This window comes from Malania oleifera, chromosome 7 (assembly GCF_029873635.1).
Source record: "Malania oleifera isolate guangnan ecotype guangnan chromosome 7, ASM2987363v1, whole genome shotgun sequence".
Lineage (NCBI taxonomy): Eukaryota > Viridiplantae > Streptophyta > Magnoliopsida > Santalales > Ximeniaceae > Malania > Malania oleifera.
In genome coordinates this window covers 82,697,445-82,715,371 of record NC_080423.1, presented here as the reverse complement: position 1 = coordinate 82,715,371, position 17,927 = coordinate 82,697,445, and the positions used below count along the sequence as shown (strand labels likewise).

Sequence of the window (17,927 nt, the reverse complement as noted above, 5' to 3'; positions counted from 1 at the left end):
AAAAATAATTATATATAATTTTACTATGTATTATGATAAGTTAGTTATTATAATTCAACCCTAAATTGAACAAGAACTATCTACCAATTTAAATTGATATTAAATAAATTAAAAATTTTAATATGCTTAATAGTATTATTTTTATCATAAATTAATATGATAGTATTATGTTATAAATATACATTAATAATAAGGTTATTATTAATTCAAGATAAATGATCTTAATTATTTTATAAAATAGAAAACATCTATATTTTAATTGAAAATACTAAAATAATTATTAACGAAAGTATTACTTAAAAATATTAATAACTTTCATTATTTTTTTAGTTCAACACTAATTGTCAGTACTTGTCTACCACTTATTCCTTTGTAGCATTTTATAGTGTTAGAGACGAGGCCCCTTTCTCCTCTTTCCCTACTGTAACCCTAGCCGCCTTAGCCGGAGCTGAAAGCCTACCGGTACCTGCGCCTCGTGATTGAACCCTAACTTCGGCTAATTCGCAGAACTCCAGAACAGAGAACATCTTACCATTCCAATCCAACCCTGACTCCAAAAATTTCCCCACCCTAGTCCACATAATCGACAACCAGAACAGCATATTTCCCATACAGACCTTTCGAGAACCCCTAACCAACGGAACAAAATCTGGAAGACCATTGGCAAACCAGAGAACTGCCTCTTTCGGAAGTTTAATCCACCTATTCTGAGCGGGATTTTTCTCGGGCTCGGGCACGAACAGAAACTGAATATCTCTCCCCTAGTCCGCATTCAAATCGAAGGTCGTCCTCTCGATCTGAATCGTGAACTGGACATCACCTGCTACATTCAAAGCCATAGGGAGATTCGAGAGAGGGAAGTCGCTTCGCACGAGAGAGGAACGACATAGAAAAGAGGATTGAAGGGCCCCCCAAAACTGACAAATTTTTTTGCGATGTCATTCGCTTAATCGTCTCCTTCCGTCTTTCTTTGAGTGCAACATATTTGCTTAATTTCATCTTCGCAGCACTGGTCAGTAGTAGCACGAAACAGGATGAAGCTGGATGTTGACGTGTTGAGATACTTGTCTAAAGATGATTTTAGGGTTCTCACAGCCGTTGAAATGGGAATGAGGAATGTGTGTACTCCCCTCCTTGCCCCTTTATATCCAAATTTGTTTCAGCTTTTGTTTTGCCTCATGGATTCTACTGATTATTGAATTTCTTATTGTTTAATCTCTGGACTACCTTTCCTTTTAATTACATATACGTGTTTAGTGGTTGCTAATGATTTCTTCTTCTGCCACCTGCATACTTTCAGCATGAAATTGTGCCTTCAGAACTTGTGGACCGGATTGCAGCTCTCAAGTAATTTTTTTTTCTTTTTGCTTAAGATTTAAATTCATATGCTAAATAATTATCCATTGCTTTAAATCTATTACATATATCTAACACTTATATCTACCACCTCTGTTTTCATTTTTTGATCTTCTTTGAATACTTATTCCTTTCAATTAATTATGGATTTCCTCTCATGCCCTCACTCCTTAAATCATTTTTTTTTTCCTTTGTAAAGGTACTGTGTTAGTTATTGCATTTTTTTGGTAAATATTTTATCAATTGTTGTGTTTATTGTGGTTTCTATTAATATTGATTGGCTATTATATGCATATGCTTGGAGGCATGGAGGAACGTACAAGGTGTTGAAGAATTTGCTCAAGCACAAGCTGCTGCACCACGACTCTTCCAAATGTAAGTTGTCTATAATATAAGTTCTTGAACAAACATTAATTCTTAGCCTCCATTTGTCTCCCTGTAAATGCTTCAGAAAAATACTTATACTTTTTTTTGGTGTTTGGGTATTTCAGTCGGCAAAAATTGTTTCTTTGAGGTGACAGAGAGGTTAGAGAAATTGATGAGGATTTTTTTTTTTTTTTTACTGTCTGGTTGGTAATATTCAAAGGGACCATTTGGTTGGTTGGAATGTGGTTGGTAGGGCGTTAGATATAAAGGGGATTTGGTTTCTAAGAACATTTCTCTTGCGATGGAAATGGTTGTCCTGGTTTCCTTTATAACAAACTTCTCTAGCACAAGGTTATAAAGGGTTAGTAGGTTGCATAGAGATGGGTGGGAGCTGTTGTGGGTGTTTGTGCTACGCAAGTCCTTGGAACTTTCTTAGGTTCCATATCTTTTCTTTGCACATGGTATAAAATTGGAGATGGTGCTTTTGTTCACTTTGGTTGATCTTGGGGATGTGATGGAGGACCACCAGTGCAAAACTTTAGATGCTTATATTGCTTTAGCTTTAGAAAATAGGATTTTTATTTCAGCTTAGAAAAAAATTCTGGTTCTTTAGAAGTTTAGTTAATTTAGGGTTATTTTGTGTATTTTAAGTAATTTTAGTTTATTTTGTAATTATTTGTTTTATTCGTAATGTTGGTGTATAAGGAACTGTATTTGTGTATTGCATTAAACAGTTTTCTAATTTTAACTATTAATTAAATTGTTAATTAGAAAATTTTAAAATATTACTATTTTTGATTTAAAATATATTAGAAAGTACGTTTGATATAGGAAGTAGAGTGACATTGTGTTTAAAGATTGTTTTTCTTCTTCTGGATGTATCGAGAAGAATGTTGGATAGGGTTGTAGATGGGGGTGGGAATTGATGTTGGAGAGGTTTTAAGGTGGGGTAAGGAGGAGATTGCAGTGCCCCATTTGCAGCAAAGATGATCCCTTTATTTTCTTAGATTGCATTATTGCAATGTTTCAGTATTTTTTAGATCTTTGAGTCTTTTTGGTCTTAGAATTAATATGGGAAGAGTGATGTTGGGCAAATTAATGTTAATCTTGAGAGGGTTTTGGGAATTGACCTCCCTAGCTGGGTGCCTGGGTGTGGTGTTTAAGATTGACTTTGATTTGTTTAGGAGTTCCTTTGGGTGTTAAGCTTTATTCATTTGCCTTTTTGGGATTCCTTGGTTTAAGGTTGCAAAGCCATTGGATGGTTGGATAGGAGCTTTGTTTCCTTTAGATGGTACAATTACTCATATTTAAACGAGCGCTTCTACCATTCTGCAGTATTTTTTCCTCTGATTTTAGGATCTGAGGGGTGTCTCAAAAGAGATGGACGGTTTTGAGGGATTTCCTTTAGTTAGGTGTGTGAGAGAGGAGAGATCATTTGGTGGTGGGAGTCGCTGTGTGGGCCTTCGGAAGAATGTGGGTTGGGTTTTGGTAATTGGGTATCTCAAATCATTTTTTGGTTGGTTAAAATTAAACATAAAGGTTCTAGTATGACCCAAGTTCGTAATTCACCCATGACCACTATAAATAAATGGCTTAGGGTTTGCCAATAAGGTCATAAATGGATGACCCATCTAGACCCATAAACTAAATGGGTGAGAGGGGGTGGTATTGTGTTGACCCATCAACCCATTTTACTTTCTTGCATGGTCAACTTGTAATAGTAATTGATTAATGCACCCAGTCTTTGAAGTTGAACTATGATTACGTGATTAACACTGTAATTCATATAGGACACAATTACGTAGTTATGGAGAGCTCGTTCTAAATATGTATGTAATTACTTAATTATTTATGTACATCATTGATCTGGCTAGATTATGAGAATGAATTAATATGCACGTACATAATAACATAACTGGTTCAATTAAAATATGTACGTGATTATGTATGTATGTAATTATGATATTGTTTGTACCTCTTATTTGAAACTTATCTATTGAATTATGTAATTACACAATAATACTATAATTTGGATACCTGTCTGTAATTCAGTAATTATGGATAGTTCATCTTGTATATGTATGTAATTATGATATTGATACCTCCCATTTAAGCTTAATTAGGTAATTAAGTTAATTCTAAAATTTGGATATCTATGCATATAATTATTTGATTACGTAGTTATGTACAGTTTAGTTTGAATATACATGTAATTCCGTAATTTTGTGTTTTCATGATTGCTTTGGATGAGTTATCTGAAGCAATTATATGTACAACATCATGTAATTGATTTGGTTAAGATATGTTCGCAATTATGTAATAATTATCGTATTGATTACATCTCTCAGTTGAAACTAAATTATGTAATTACAAAATTAATTCCATAATTAATACTATAATGCAGATATTTATGTATGTAATCACGTAACTATGTACATTTTGGTTAGGATATGTATGTAATTATAGTATTGACTATGCCTCTAAGCTAAACTACGTAATAATTTATGGACAATTTCAAATATGCATGGAAATATGGAATAATGTAATTATGTTCATATGTACTTGATTTGATTATCGAAACTAACTAATTTGTATGTACGTAATAACGTAATTGGTTCTATTTAGAAGCATACATAATTATTTTGTTGACTCGCCTCTAGATTTGAATTTGAACTATGTAATTGCGTAATTATGTAATCGATATATATAATTTCTGAATGTTAGCACTCAATCCAGTGCTGACATGTGGCGCTGGTTTTTTTTTAGTTCTTTTTTTATCCAAATTTTTGGCTTCTGTCTTTTATACAGCAGAGGGGGCCCCATGTGCTCCCACTGTTTTTAAAAAGTGAACTCTCTCTCTCTATGGCAGATGGAGGACCCATGCGGGCCCCACAATTTTTTGTTTATCATTCTGAATTTCCCCCTCCTCTCTCCGCAGAGATAGATGGGGCCTCACATGGGCCCCACTAATTTTAAAAATCAATTTAAATTTAATTTTTAAAATCTTCTCTTTCTCTTTGATCCAACGTGGCCCCAACTCAACAATTTTTCATCACTTTCTTTGTCAATACTTTTATATTATAAAATTAATTCCAATTATTACTTAATTTACTTCCTACTTTCTTTATCATTTGTTTATATTTACATCTACTTAAAGTATAGAATTAAATTTAATTTATATTGTTTGAAAATATTGAAATATACGTACCGTGTTACATTTTTTTTTACATACATTATATACATTAAAATTCGCATAAATAATTGAAAATATTTTTAAAATATTCAATATAATATATACAGTACAATACAATTTTTCTCCACTAAAATTATAAAATTAATTTTAATTAATATTATTAAAAAATATGGAAATATAAACCATAATAATATTGAATGAGGATTTAAAATGTAAAATCTGAGTAAAATTTAAATATTTTATTTTATAATACATGGAAAGTAGAACAATTATTAAATTACATGCATTTATGTATTTATATATAAATATATATATTTATATATAATTATACTGTTTTGATATTAGATCTTTTTGGTGGAAGGCAAATGAGAAAACAATCACTTATTCTAATTTTAATGTATATACTATATGTAAACAGAAATGCGACACGGTATATATATTTCTTCACAGTATATTTATATATATATATATATATATGTAAAATTATAAAATTAATTTTTAATATTATTAAAAAATATAGAAATATATATACCGTGAAGAAATATATATACTGTGTCACATTTTTGTTTACATATATTATATACATTAAAATTACAATAAGTGATTGTTTTCTCACTTGCCTTCCACCAAAAAGATCTAATATCAAAACAGTATAATTATATATAAATATATATATTTATATATAAATACATAAATGCATGTAATTTAATAATTGTTCTACTTTCCATGTATTATAAAATAAAATATTTAAATTTTACTCAAATTTTACATTTTAAATCCTCATTCAATATTATTATGGTTTATATCTCTATTTTATTATTGATCCGCCCCAAATAAATTTATATGATATGTACATGTCCATAATATTTTTAAAGTTTTACCTACTACATGCAATTTTTATAAATATTGTATTATTCATACGAATTTATCATTATTTGTCAATTATGTTGAACAAATAATATAAAAATAATGTGTTAAATTATGATATTATTGATAAAACTAACATCAAAATACATATATATGACAATTAATCTCACTAAAAACACACAAAAAAGTTATACCTAAATATTATTTGTATTATGTGTTTTAAAGGTAATGTTTAATGAAATAGTATATTCCGAATATGCTTTTCTTATGCACCTTTATTAATAATTGAGGTTGTATTTACATTCAAGTTTCATGCTAAAATGAAGTATCATTGCAATTTTATATTGTTAGGATTGATCTTAATATTTGGGTTCTCTCATAATCAATGTTCATTATCAAAATTCAAAATTTAAATTCGTTTGTTATCCTTAGGCAATTTTTATTCTCCTAAAGACAAACTTAATCATTCCAATGTCACTTACTTATAATTCAAGCTTCTAATCTTTCTTTTTTAACTTACCTCATATGTATTTGACCTTTCTTTTTTTATTCTATTATCCTGCCGCAAAGCGTGGGCATTTTTTACTAGTTAATATGTTCCGATGTCTATGTATGCAATTCAGTTTTGAGAAGTACGTAATTATGCTCTGTTTCTGCATGTGTCTCATGTGTGGAAACAGTTCAAGAGATGTGTCTCAATGGTTTATTCATTGTTCTTTTGGTTGGAATTTGTGGACTCAACATTTCGGGGTGCTGGGAGAAATGAGGGTTTGTCCAAAATCAGTGGAAGATCTGTTGGCTATTTCTTTTGCTTGGAAAGGGTGAGGATGCTGAAAGGTTGTGGATATGTGCTCTTTCTTTGTACTTGTGTTGTGGGGAATTTTTCCGGAAAGTAATGCTAGAATTTTTTAGGAAATAGATCTTGAGTGGGATTTATTTGGGATAAGTTTTGATATCTGGCTTCTCTTTGGGCTTATTGTGCTGGCTGTTTTAAGCGGGTGCTGTCAGGATATCATCGGAGACCAGAGTGCTTCATAAGATGATGAAATTTTATTATCTTTTTTCTTTTGATTGCAAATTACTTGTTCTCCTTTTTTTCTTTTTCTGTATATTTTTCTTCTTCTACTATGTAACAAGGTTTTTTTTTCTTCAATGTAAAAAAATTTCTGATATTCTATCCAAGCAATGCACTCTTATCATTTTCCCAAAAACTAAGAGTATTAAACCTTGTTTTTTTTTTTTTTTGTGTGTATCTAGATGATGGTTTTCGCCTCACCTACCTTGGTTATGATTTTCTTGCTATTAAGACCATGGTTAATCGTGGAGTATTTATGGCTGTTGGTCGTCAAATTGGCGTGGGAAAAGAGTCAGGTATCTTTTTTTTTTTTTTTGAGTAATCAATAGATATCATCATTTTTTATTTTTCACTTTTTATTTTTTTTCTATCTTGTTATGTATTATAATTATGGGATTTCAATTATGTTGTTTTATTTAAGATATCTTTGAAGTTGCGACTGAAGACGGTGCAGTTCTGGCAATGAAGCTGCACAGGCTGGGTAGAATTTCTTTTAGGGCTGTAAAATCTAAGCGTGATTATTTGAGGCATCGCAGTAGTTATAATTGGCTTTATTTGTCGCGGCTTGCTGCGGTTAAAGAGTTTGCTTTTATGAAGGTTTCTTTCATTCTTTCGTTTCCCTTTTGATGTAATTATATGAGGCGAATGCTTTGTTACACTGTGTTGGCAGCTGGCAGCTGGCAGATGACACTTATGTCTGCTTGTGTAGGCTTTAGGAGAACATGGTTTCCCAGTCCCAAATGCTGTAGATTGTAATAGGCATTGTGTGGTTATGTCGCTTGTCCAAGGTTATCCACTGTAAGAGTTCTTCTCTACTTTTTCTGAATGTATTTGTGTTTAATACTTCCTGATTGAATTTTTAATGCATCTTCTATTTGCTTGTTGGCTTCTAAGCAATTATGGTTGATTCTTTCCCTATGAAACTTAAGTTCTTTGGTAGTTCTTTCATAAAAGTAGTTAATTATGGAGATTTTTGTTCATGCCATGATGAAGAATGGAAGTTGATTAGTTGAATTCTAAAATTACAAAAAATGGAATAAATTCGTTGATGCAATTATGGTTTCATGATGCCAAGCGTCACTTCTAACTTTATTCTATAACTTGCTCTGTTTGTTGCCAATTGAAGAGGAGTTTAAGTGTTCATCATAAGTATGTTAAGATTTATTATGAGCAACTTGAGGCTTGAATGCAGCGTGTCAATTTGTTCTTGGGGGGACAATGAGAGAGGTTTGGGGGGGGGGGGGGGCATTGAGAGTTTGTAATAGTTGAGTATATTAGTTATTCTTTTTTTTGTCAGTTTCTTATTTAATATAAACAAAAATCTATGACCTGGACTGGTGATCAGCCCAGTGAGGCTGAATCAATAGGCTGGTGGGTCAGATAATGGTTGGATTCATGACATTAACTATAGGTATCGGTGTGCATGTGTATACAAAATGATCATACTAACTGATTAGCTAATCCCCAACTAAGATAATTTCTTTTACCACCTTATTGTTAACAAAATATTTTTAAAACGCGTGCATGTTTGAAGGGAAGAAGTTGCCATTTTTGCTGGCATGGGAGAAGATTCACTATGTGGCTTCTCTTTGGTGTGTGGGTAATGCTAACTTTAAGGGGATGCGGTTTTCAGAATGTGATTGGCTTTCCTTGTTGAATTGATAGGGCATGCTGATTATTTTGGGTTGTTTCTAGTGATAGTTTTTGGTTTTCCCTTTTTACTTCTTCTGGTAACCAAGAGTTTTGAAAAGAGATGCCTTATTCTCTTGTTTGTAAATTCCTATTCTATCAGTGAAACTATCAAAACAAAATTTTTTTAAAACTTATGTGCCCCTTTGGCTCTGGAGAACATTTTCTGTATTCCATTTTTTTAGTTTTTCAAAGAATTATAAAAAATTTTGTTTTCCAAGATTCCTATTCAAAGATAGAAAATAAAGAGTTTGTTTAAATGTTCAAAATAGCTTTTTATTTTTTATTTCTATATTTCAAAATAATTGAAAAAAAACAACTTGTTTTTCAGTTTTCTTAAAAATTATACAAGGAAATATATGGGATCATAGATTTGGGCTTTAATTTGGATTTGTGTAGATTGGAAGAAACTCTATTCATAATTACCCAAATCATAGGTCAAGATTCAAATTCTATGCTCCCATACACAAGATAAGAGTGCTTCAAATCTGGAAAATATAAAAAGGTGTTTTCCAATTTCTCTATATAAATTTAGATATTAGGTGGCATTCTTGTAATTATTTGAAAAAGTAGAAATGGAAAATAAAACTATTTCCACAATCAAATTGTGCCAAAACTTTTTATTCTTGATAATTTATTTCATACAAATGTTGTAAAAATGAAAAATTGGCTAATTTTTTTTTGTAGTTTTTTAAAAAAGTAAAATGAAAAATGAAAATTGTTTTCCCCAACAAAACATGCTCAATAAATTTTACTAGTCAAACAAATCAAACAAATACAAAAAAGGTGTTGAGTGGGGCTGTGTGATTCGATTAAAATTTTAATTAAGAATAAAATAGTTAAATTGATATGAAAAGTTTCAGTTGAACTATAATTGATGCAATTAATGTGTTCCAAATATGCTTGTGTGCATATTTTTTTTTCAACCAAATGTGAGCAAGCATTAAGTTGAAAATTAAAGGAGATGATTGAGTGATAGAGCGAGACAAAGGAAGAATGGAAAGGAATATTTTAAACTAATTTGTGTGTGTATTTTCAACTTTATATATATATATATATACACATCTAGAAATATTGACTGTGTGTCTGTGTAAACACTCTTAAATTCTTGAGAATGATATGGAAGACTATCAACCCACAAGCAATGAGGAATAAGTGCTGAACAGTTTCCAACTCCTTGCAGAACTAGCTTCTATTTTCAAGAATCCAAGTTGCTTTCCATGCCAGGATGCTTTGAGCATGATGACGGCATGATGCAGTGGTGTGATTCAACGGAGACAGCTTATAAGTAACTTTGGGTGTGTGCAGGAATTAGGACTAACAAAGAAAGGGAAAAAAAACAATCAATCTTAATTCATCTTTTCATATTTTCAATTTTTTGGTGGGAAAAGAGTAGGAGTCACTCGAGGGTATGGAATTACTAGTAGTAAACACTGACAGATGGATAAACTTCTTGTAAATGTAATATTTGTACAATACTGATATTGATGAAGTTGTGAATATTTTTTTGTTACTTTTTTTTATTTTTTATCTTGTACATTATTCACTGTAAAGGGGATAAGGAGAGATTATTTAATTAAGTTGGAGGTGGTGTGTAGGTCAATGAGGGAAAGAAGGTTTGGTCTTAGTCCTTTGGTATCTAAAAACACCTGGTTGTGGTGTTTTCTCGTGGAGGTAATTTCCCTTTGCCAAGTTAGAAAAACTTAAAGAGTAATTAGCAGACTAATTAGTTTAGATTACATAGGTAGGCTGTGTGGGTTTTTTGTTTTCTGTTTTTGTTTTGCTGATCTTATGAAAACACTTTACATTTTTCAAGAATTTTTTTTTTTCACTTTCATCAATAACAAAACGGTTTTTACTTAGTTCACATGTGTAACACGAATTGCTTTAAATCTTTACACCCAGATAATCCCAAGCTCGGATAAAGGAGTAGGGTTGCATTAGGTAGTTGATAGCCAATGTAAAGCTTGTCAAATCTTTATAATATGAATCCTTATAGAAAATTAATTGGGGCATCCCCTATAGGCCACACGTTGCACATATACCACTCGGGTGCAGTGAAAAATGGACAAGGGTGGACTAGATATAGTCATTCTAGACAGGAGGGGGCTAATATTGTAGACAAAAGCCTAAAAGATAATTTATCTTGATGCTAAAAGAATAGGGCATAGGATCATAAAAATTAAGATAGCTCTAGGCCTAGAGATAGTAAATGTCATTAGTGTGTATCTAACTAGGCTTAGCAGAAAACCTTAAAAGACAATTTTGGAAGATATGGATTGTATTTTACAAGGTATATTGGGTTTTGAAAAGATATTCATAGGAGCTGTTTTGAATGGACACATTGGTAAGGACAATGTAGCTTATAAGAGGATACATAGAGGCCATGGATATGGAGATAAAAATGAGGCCGGTGAGATGATTTTAGATTTTGCCATGTCCTACGATTTGGTTATATTGATACTTGTTTTTGAAAAGAGGAGAACACTTCTTCAAGAGTGGGCTAATAAAAACCAAATAGAATTCTTTTAACTAGAAAGGGGATTGTCTATCGTGTAAGGATTGTAAAGTATCCTTGGTGAAAATTTGACTACACAACATAAATCAACGTAAGAGGACTAGGTGGTGGAGATTGAAGGGAGAAAATATAGAAGAATTCAAAGACAAAATGATCAATGAGTGTGATTGGCAACAAGGGAGGTAGTTGCAAACATTGTTTGGAATTGGTATGAAACATAAAAAAAGTTATAGGGATATAGAAATGCTTGAAAAGTATAATGAGGCAAGAAGAAAATGCAAGAAAGGCTGTTGGTGAAGCTAAATATAGAAGATTTAGACAATGTAAAATGTATAAAGGATGAGAATAATAACGTCTTAACTAAAGAAGAAGACATAAAAGAGAGCTGATGGAGATACTTTGATAAGCTATTTAATGAAAACCAAACTAAAAGTTTGAACTTGGAAGTGAGAAATGAGGAAAAGACTAAAAATAGGAGATTTATTCGCAAAACTAGAGTCTTTGAAACCAAGATGGCTTTAAAAAGGATTAATAGGAGATCTGTAGGACCAAATAACATACCAATTGAAATTTGGAAATGTTTAGGAGATAAAGGAAGTATGTGGTTAGCTAATCTATTTAACACTATAACAAATTCCAAGAAAATGCTAGAGGAATGGAGGAAAAACGCATTGTTACCTTTATACAAAAGCAAAGGCATAAAATTGTAATAACTATTGCGGGATTATGAGTCATACAATGAAATTGTGGGAAAGGGTAATTGAACGAAGAATAAGACTAGAAACAGGGGTTTTAGAGAATCAATTTTGTTTTATGCTTGAGGGATTGACACCAGAAGCTATTTATCTTTTAAGAAGATTAATGGAAAAGTTTAGGAAAAAGAAGATGGATTTGCATATGGTTTTTATTGACCTAGAGAAAGCCTATGATAGAGTACCTAGGGAACTTGGTAGGCTTTAGAAAAGAAGGGAGTGTGCCGTAAATATATGGAGATCATTAAGGATATGTATGAGAGAGTAACTACTAGTGTTAGGACTATAGGAGGGGAGTCTAGAGAAAATTTCCAATCACAATAGGTGTAAATGAAGGATCTACTTTGAGTCCTTATCTTTTTGCTTTAGTGATTCATGAATTGGCTAAGAATATCCAAAACGAGATCCCTTTGACTTTTTGTTTGCATATGATATTGTCTTGATTGATGAAGGTAGTTGTGAAGTGGAATCTAAGTTAGAACTCTGGAGAATCACATTAGAGTTTAAAGATTTAGGATAAGTAGAAATTAGATATAATATATGAAATGCAATGCAATGATGAAAGGAGTATAGGAAATAAGATTGTACTTGATAATCAAGATATTAATAAAAGTGGACATGATACATAGAGTTAATCAACAGTATGTTGGGAAGCTGTGGAGGTGTGCTCTCTCTTGGGACTTTGTGGGAAACGAATGCTAGAATATTTTCTTGAAAGAAGATGTCAAGTGGTCTCCTTTGGGACAAAATTTGGTATTTGGCATCTCTTTGGCTTATAGTTCAGGCTGTTTATGGATTGCTGTTTTCAAAATGTTATCCGGGATTGGGTGTCATTATTTATTTTTGATATAAAAAGAAGATTTGTTAAGAGATTAAGAATTTACACAAGGGAGAATAAGAAATATCCTTTTAAAATTTGGGAGAAACCAAAAAGAAAGTAAAAAAAAAAAAAAACAAAAGGAGGAAAAAATAAACAAGCAAAACCACAACTCCCACGAAAGGCTATTAGGTTGCGCCGATCTCACTGAACATCCAAAGAACTCACTCCATTGAAAGTTTGAAATACCCAAAACCAACGTACCACAGTGCGAAGTAGTGAATCCTTTCCCAGACTCGCAACAAGTTTAACTTCTTCCCTTAAATTGCTCAAAAAAATTGAAATGGTGGAAGAAAAATGTTTTCGGCACCATTACTTCGAGGAAAAGGAGTTTTTTTTTATAAGGTTTAGGATCTAGGTGAAAAGAAAATTAGTGAGGATCTAAATGTGGAGAATAGGCCTAGAAGGCTTGCTATCAAAAAAGATCTTGCCCCAATTATCACCTCAGAGGAAATTTCTTGGAGGCAAAAATATAGGGCTCTTTGGTTGAAGGAGGGGGATAGAAACACTGCTTTCTTTCTTTGAGCAGCTAATGTGCACTGTAGATCTAATATGATACCCTAAGTTGAAGTGAAGGAAGAGATGTTGGTGGATGAGGGGGAAATAAAAAAAAAACTGGAATTTTTTCAAAGCTTTGTATATTGAGCTACAGTTGTGGAGATTAATAGTTGATGGTATTATGTTTAGAAACCTGAGCCTCTCCACAACTTGGTGGCTTGAGAGGCCTTTTTCAATATGGCTTTCTTCCAAAGAAATTGAAACCTTCTCAAGTAGGATATCATTTGGGTCTTTGAAGTTTGAAGAGTTCCATTGAATTGGAAAGTTTGTGCCCATTATCAACTCAACCTTTTCCTCTTTGATTCGTAGGAATTTGGGGGCTTGTAAGTAGTTGTAACATTATGGACTTTTGCCCAACTAGCTTGGTTGGCAGTTTGTACAAAATCCTATCCAAAGTCCTTGTAGCTAGGTTCAAACACGCCGTTTCAGAAGTTATCGAGAAGCACTAGCATGCCTTCATTGTAAGTAGGCAAATCATGCGTGCTGCTCTAATTGCCAATGAAGTTGTGAATGCCTATATTAAGGGTGGGAAAATAGGAGTCGTCTGCAGCTGGGTATGGAGAAGGCATTTGACCATGTAAATTGGAATTTTATGCTATCCATTCTTTGAAGAATGAGATTTGGGGAATCTTGATGTAGATAGATCCATTGGTGTATCTCTACCCCATCTTTCTGGGTTTTGGTAAATGGATGCCCTATTGATTTCTTCATGTAATCTCATGATCTGAGGCAAGCTGACCCCCATTCTCCTTTTTATTTATCATGGTTATGGAAGTTCTGAGTCTTATGATAACTATTGCAAATGAACACGACCTACTCAAGGGTCTTAGCATTAGAAGGAACAATGACTAAATGGAAATCACCCATCTCCTTTGTTGTAGATGGCACAATCATCTTTTGTGAGGATGAGCTTGAGAAAATTCTTAATCTTAGATGCATCCTCCTCATTTTTGAAGCAACTTCAGGCTTAAAAATGAATTTGGGCAAAAGTGAAACTGTTCTGATGGTTACTTGTGATCTTTGACCTTTGCTTTCAATTTTGGGCTGCAAGCTTAGATCCTTCACTAATACCTACCTTGGCTTCCCCTTTGGAGCCAAGTTTAAGGATAAGGGTATTTGGGTTCGTGTTGTTGGTAGGATCAAAAAGAAACTCCTTGGGAAAAGGAACTTTTTGTCAAAAGGTGGTAGACTCACTCTCATCAGAAGTATCCTATCCAATCTCCTAGTTCACTTCATGTCTCTTTTCCTTATCCTAGCACAGTTTCCAAATGCTTGGAGGGTATCCAAAGAAGATTCATTTGGGGGAACATGGGCGAGGTTTTCAAATGTCACCTTGTTGAATGGGGGTTTGTTGACAACCCTTGCAAAAGGGCAGTCTTGACCTCAAATCCCTTATTATCTTTAAAATAAGCCCTTTTCAAATATCCTTTCTAAAGAAATGTCTTTGCTATCAAGTGTGGTCTGCATCATAGTGGTTGGACCTCAAAAAGTTCGAAGGAAGGTCACAATACTGGTGTTTGGAGATTATCATAAGAGAAGGGAAGAAATTATTCTCCCCCTTGTTCTTTCATGTGGAGAATGGAGAGGATGTGTTCTTTTGACATGACATCTTGTGTGGTCAATTCAGCTCCTCTTTCCCTTCCATTGTTAGGCCAGCTTGTGAAAAAATGTCTCATTAGCCAATTCATGGAGTTTACCAATTTGGGGATTGTTTGGGATATTCCTGACTTGGAATGCTTTCGGTTGGGAGATTTGTGTTTCTACAGATTTTTTCAGCAATCTCTTTAAGCTTCAGTGTTAGGCGAATTCTGATGTGCCTAAATGGGTTTTGTGCAAGGATGGGAAGTTCATGGCCAGCTCTTTCCACAAACACCTTAGCTCCCTGGCTCAGAGCAGCACCAACTTCCCGAAAGAACATTTTTGGAAAATGGCAGCCCCTACTAACATTGCTTTTTTCACATGGGAGGCTACTCTTGGAAAGATAATTACCATGGACTATCTTCAAACTCTTGTCGATAGATGCTTTTTATGCTTGGAGCAGGAGAAAACAGTTTATCACATCCTCCTGCATTGTTCATGGAGCAAGAAATTGGGGAACTTAGCCATCTCTATGGTCAAACAGTAGTGGGTCAATACAGTTACGGTGGAAGGTGAACGTTGGGCTTGGAAAGGGATCAGATCCCCCCCCCCCCCCCCCGCCCAATTGTGCTTGCTATTTTTTGGGCTGTGTGGAGAAAATTGAACAGAAGACTTTTTTCAAAGGAACTAATGCTCCCATTCAGGCTGTCAATCCTGTCATGGACTGCTAGATTGCTACGATCTCTAGCTGGTTGGGAGGGACTCTTTCTAAACCTTGATTCTTGATTCTCTTTCAGCAAGGGATGTTTCTCTCTTGTTGTTTCCTTGTACTTGGGTGGCATCCCCTTGATGCCTCTTCATAACAAATTTTATCTTTTCAGATGAAAAAAACCATGTTTGTAAGTTTTCTTTATTTATGTGTTTTTGAGTCATTTTTCTTTTTCCCATTTTTATTCTGTCCAAACCCCCTCCCCTGCCACCCAATGAAATGAAGAGCTTATTGTGTTTGATTGCTAAATTCTGTTGCAAATATTTGTATTAATTTGTAACAGGTTATGATCAATCAGTTTTGTTTGACGCAGTGTACAAGTGAAGCAATTGCAAAATCCGGACACTGTTTTTGAAACAATCATTGGACTTGTTGTTCGTCTGGCAGAATATGGTCTTATTCACTGCGATTTCAACGAGTTCAACATAATGGTTTGCATTCAGCCTTCTTTATTTTATTTTTACCAAGTCTTATTATTTGCTGTTTAGAACTTTGAAGTTGTGTTCTCATTAGGTTGGACTATTGCATGAATTTTTGTTCCCATTTTACTACTATTTCCACCATATAAAATTTGTGCAGTTCTGCTAATTTAGAAGTCTTCACACTCTTGCTGAATATTTTCACTTGCTTGTGTTGTTGTATTTGTAAACTGGTTTTTGAATTTCATTTTGGTTGTAGATTGATGATGATGAGAAAGTCACGATGATTGATTTTCCTCAAATGGTATCTGTAGCTCATCGTAATGCACAGATGTATGCCTCTTTTGATGCTTTATCAACTTTTTGTGCTCTTCATCCCTCTTCTTATAGTAGGCTGTTATTTTAGAACTCCACTCTTATCAATCAACAATATTTTATTATACATCTTTTATATTATTCTCTCATTTCTTAGTAATATCCATGTTCAGGTACTTTGACCGTGATGTTGATTGCATCTTTAAGTTCTTCAGCAAGAGGTCAGTTCTTGATTTGCCAAGAGTTCATGCTTTTTCCAAGAAATGTGTTCCCAAGATGCTTATTTGTTCCTTCTGTCATTTTGTTTTTTCAACTCTTAAATATACTTTGTTGGGGAACATGGAGGACGTTCTTCCATCTTATAAGATGGATAAATCTGGAATGGGGTCCTTGCCACTGACGATACTATGATTCTTGAAGTAAATATCATTAACCTATTACTATTTTGCAAACAAGATATGGATAACACATGCAATAACTTGAACCAGCGTTCTCTAGTTTTCTTCAGAATTAAGAAGAATATGTGTAGCATAAAGGAACTAATCTGTGGAGTGCACTCCCCACGTAAAAATAATTCTTCTTGTGACATTACCACTTTCTTTAAAAGTTTAAGATGTTAGGTGTTGGGCCAGAGTACATCAAGGTTTAACACTCCCCCATACGTGCAGCCTGATTGCACGTGGAGAGATAAACAAACAACAAATGACCACCCATACTTGGAACACGATAATATTTCTTAATAATCTTACAATAAATGCAGGCAACAAAACTAGAACCCAGGACCTCTTAGTGACCTTAGTTCTGATATCATGTTAAATTACCACTCTACCTTAAAGCTTAAGTTGTTATGTTGTGGGCCAACAATGTATATTAAGCCTTAAGGCCCTTAACACTTCTAATATGCTTCCCACTCATTTGATTCTTTGAGAGTGTCTATGCTGTGGGAGCAATTCTGTTCGAATTTGAAGAAAGGGTAAAAAAGTACTTTGGGTGTGGTGGCTCATTGGTTTGTTCACATTATGTTGTTCCTATTATGTAGAGTAGTATTGTTGCTGGGTTTATCCGACATCCGAAGTATTAGTGTCTTTTTTTTCTTCTATATTTATATAAGCTACTGAAAATGCATGAAACAACTCCCCTTGCGTCCAGTGCTTTTTTTTATGTTATGAATGGATTGCCTAGATTGGTTATAAATAAGGGCTAAATCAAACATCAGTAAGGTTTAGGGGTTTATCTTCTTTGTAATATTGTTTGTATAAGCATTATAAAGTATTTCTGATTTTGAATTATTTTATTTTTGGCTTTAGGTTTTGAGGGTAGGCCTCTAATCAATGGTAAGGTCGTTCTTTTGTGACCGGTTGGTTAGGGTTCGAGTCCAAGGAAACAACCTCCTTACATAAAAGTAGGGGTAAGGTTGTGTACACTGTGACAACCCTCCCCTTACTCTTGTGAAGCGGGGACGCCCTTTTAGGTTTTGATTCTATAATTTTTCGATTTTCTTCAATTAGCATCCTATTTACCTGTAAATAATTTTCCTCTGTTTATTTTGTGAACCTGAAAATTTGATGGTAGAGAGTATCCTAGAACGGACAAAG

At 33.5% G+C, this 17,927-nt stretch overlaps 1 protein-coding gene across 2 annotated transcripts in view; it reads left to right on the top strand.

The window, feature by feature from the left end:
* Positions 1 to 358: 358 nt before the first annotated feature.
* Positions 359 to 17,927, top strand: part of LOC131160359 (uncharacterized) — a 37,217-nt gene continuing 19,648 nt past the window's right edge. The window contains exons 1-9 of one of the 2 annotated variants that reach the window (XM_058115980.1): positions 359 to 1,118; positions 1,301 to 1,347; positions 1,661 to 1,731; positions 7,040 to 7,153; positions 7,279 to 7,454; positions 7,567 to 7,655; positions 15,912 to 16,029; positions 16,277 to 16,350; positions 16,506 to 16,553. In XM_058115980.1, coding sequence (XP_057971963.1) covers positions 1,035 to 1,118; positions 1,301 to 1,347; positions 1,661 to 1,731; positions 7,040 to 7,153; positions 7,279 to 7,454; positions 7,567 to 7,655; positions 15,912 to 16,029; positions 16,277 to 16,350; positions 16,506 to 16,553 — 821 coding nt within the window. In that variant the 5' untranslated portion in view covers positions 359 to 1,034. The remainder of the gene's footprint in view (positions 1,119 to 1,300; positions 1,348 to 1,660; positions 1,732 to 7,039; positions 7,154 to 7,278; positions 7,455 to 7,566; positions 7,656 to 15,911; positions 16,030 to 16,276; positions 16,351 to 16,505; positions 16,554 to 17,927) is intronic. The other variant, XM_058115981.1, reaches the window with a different exon arrangement.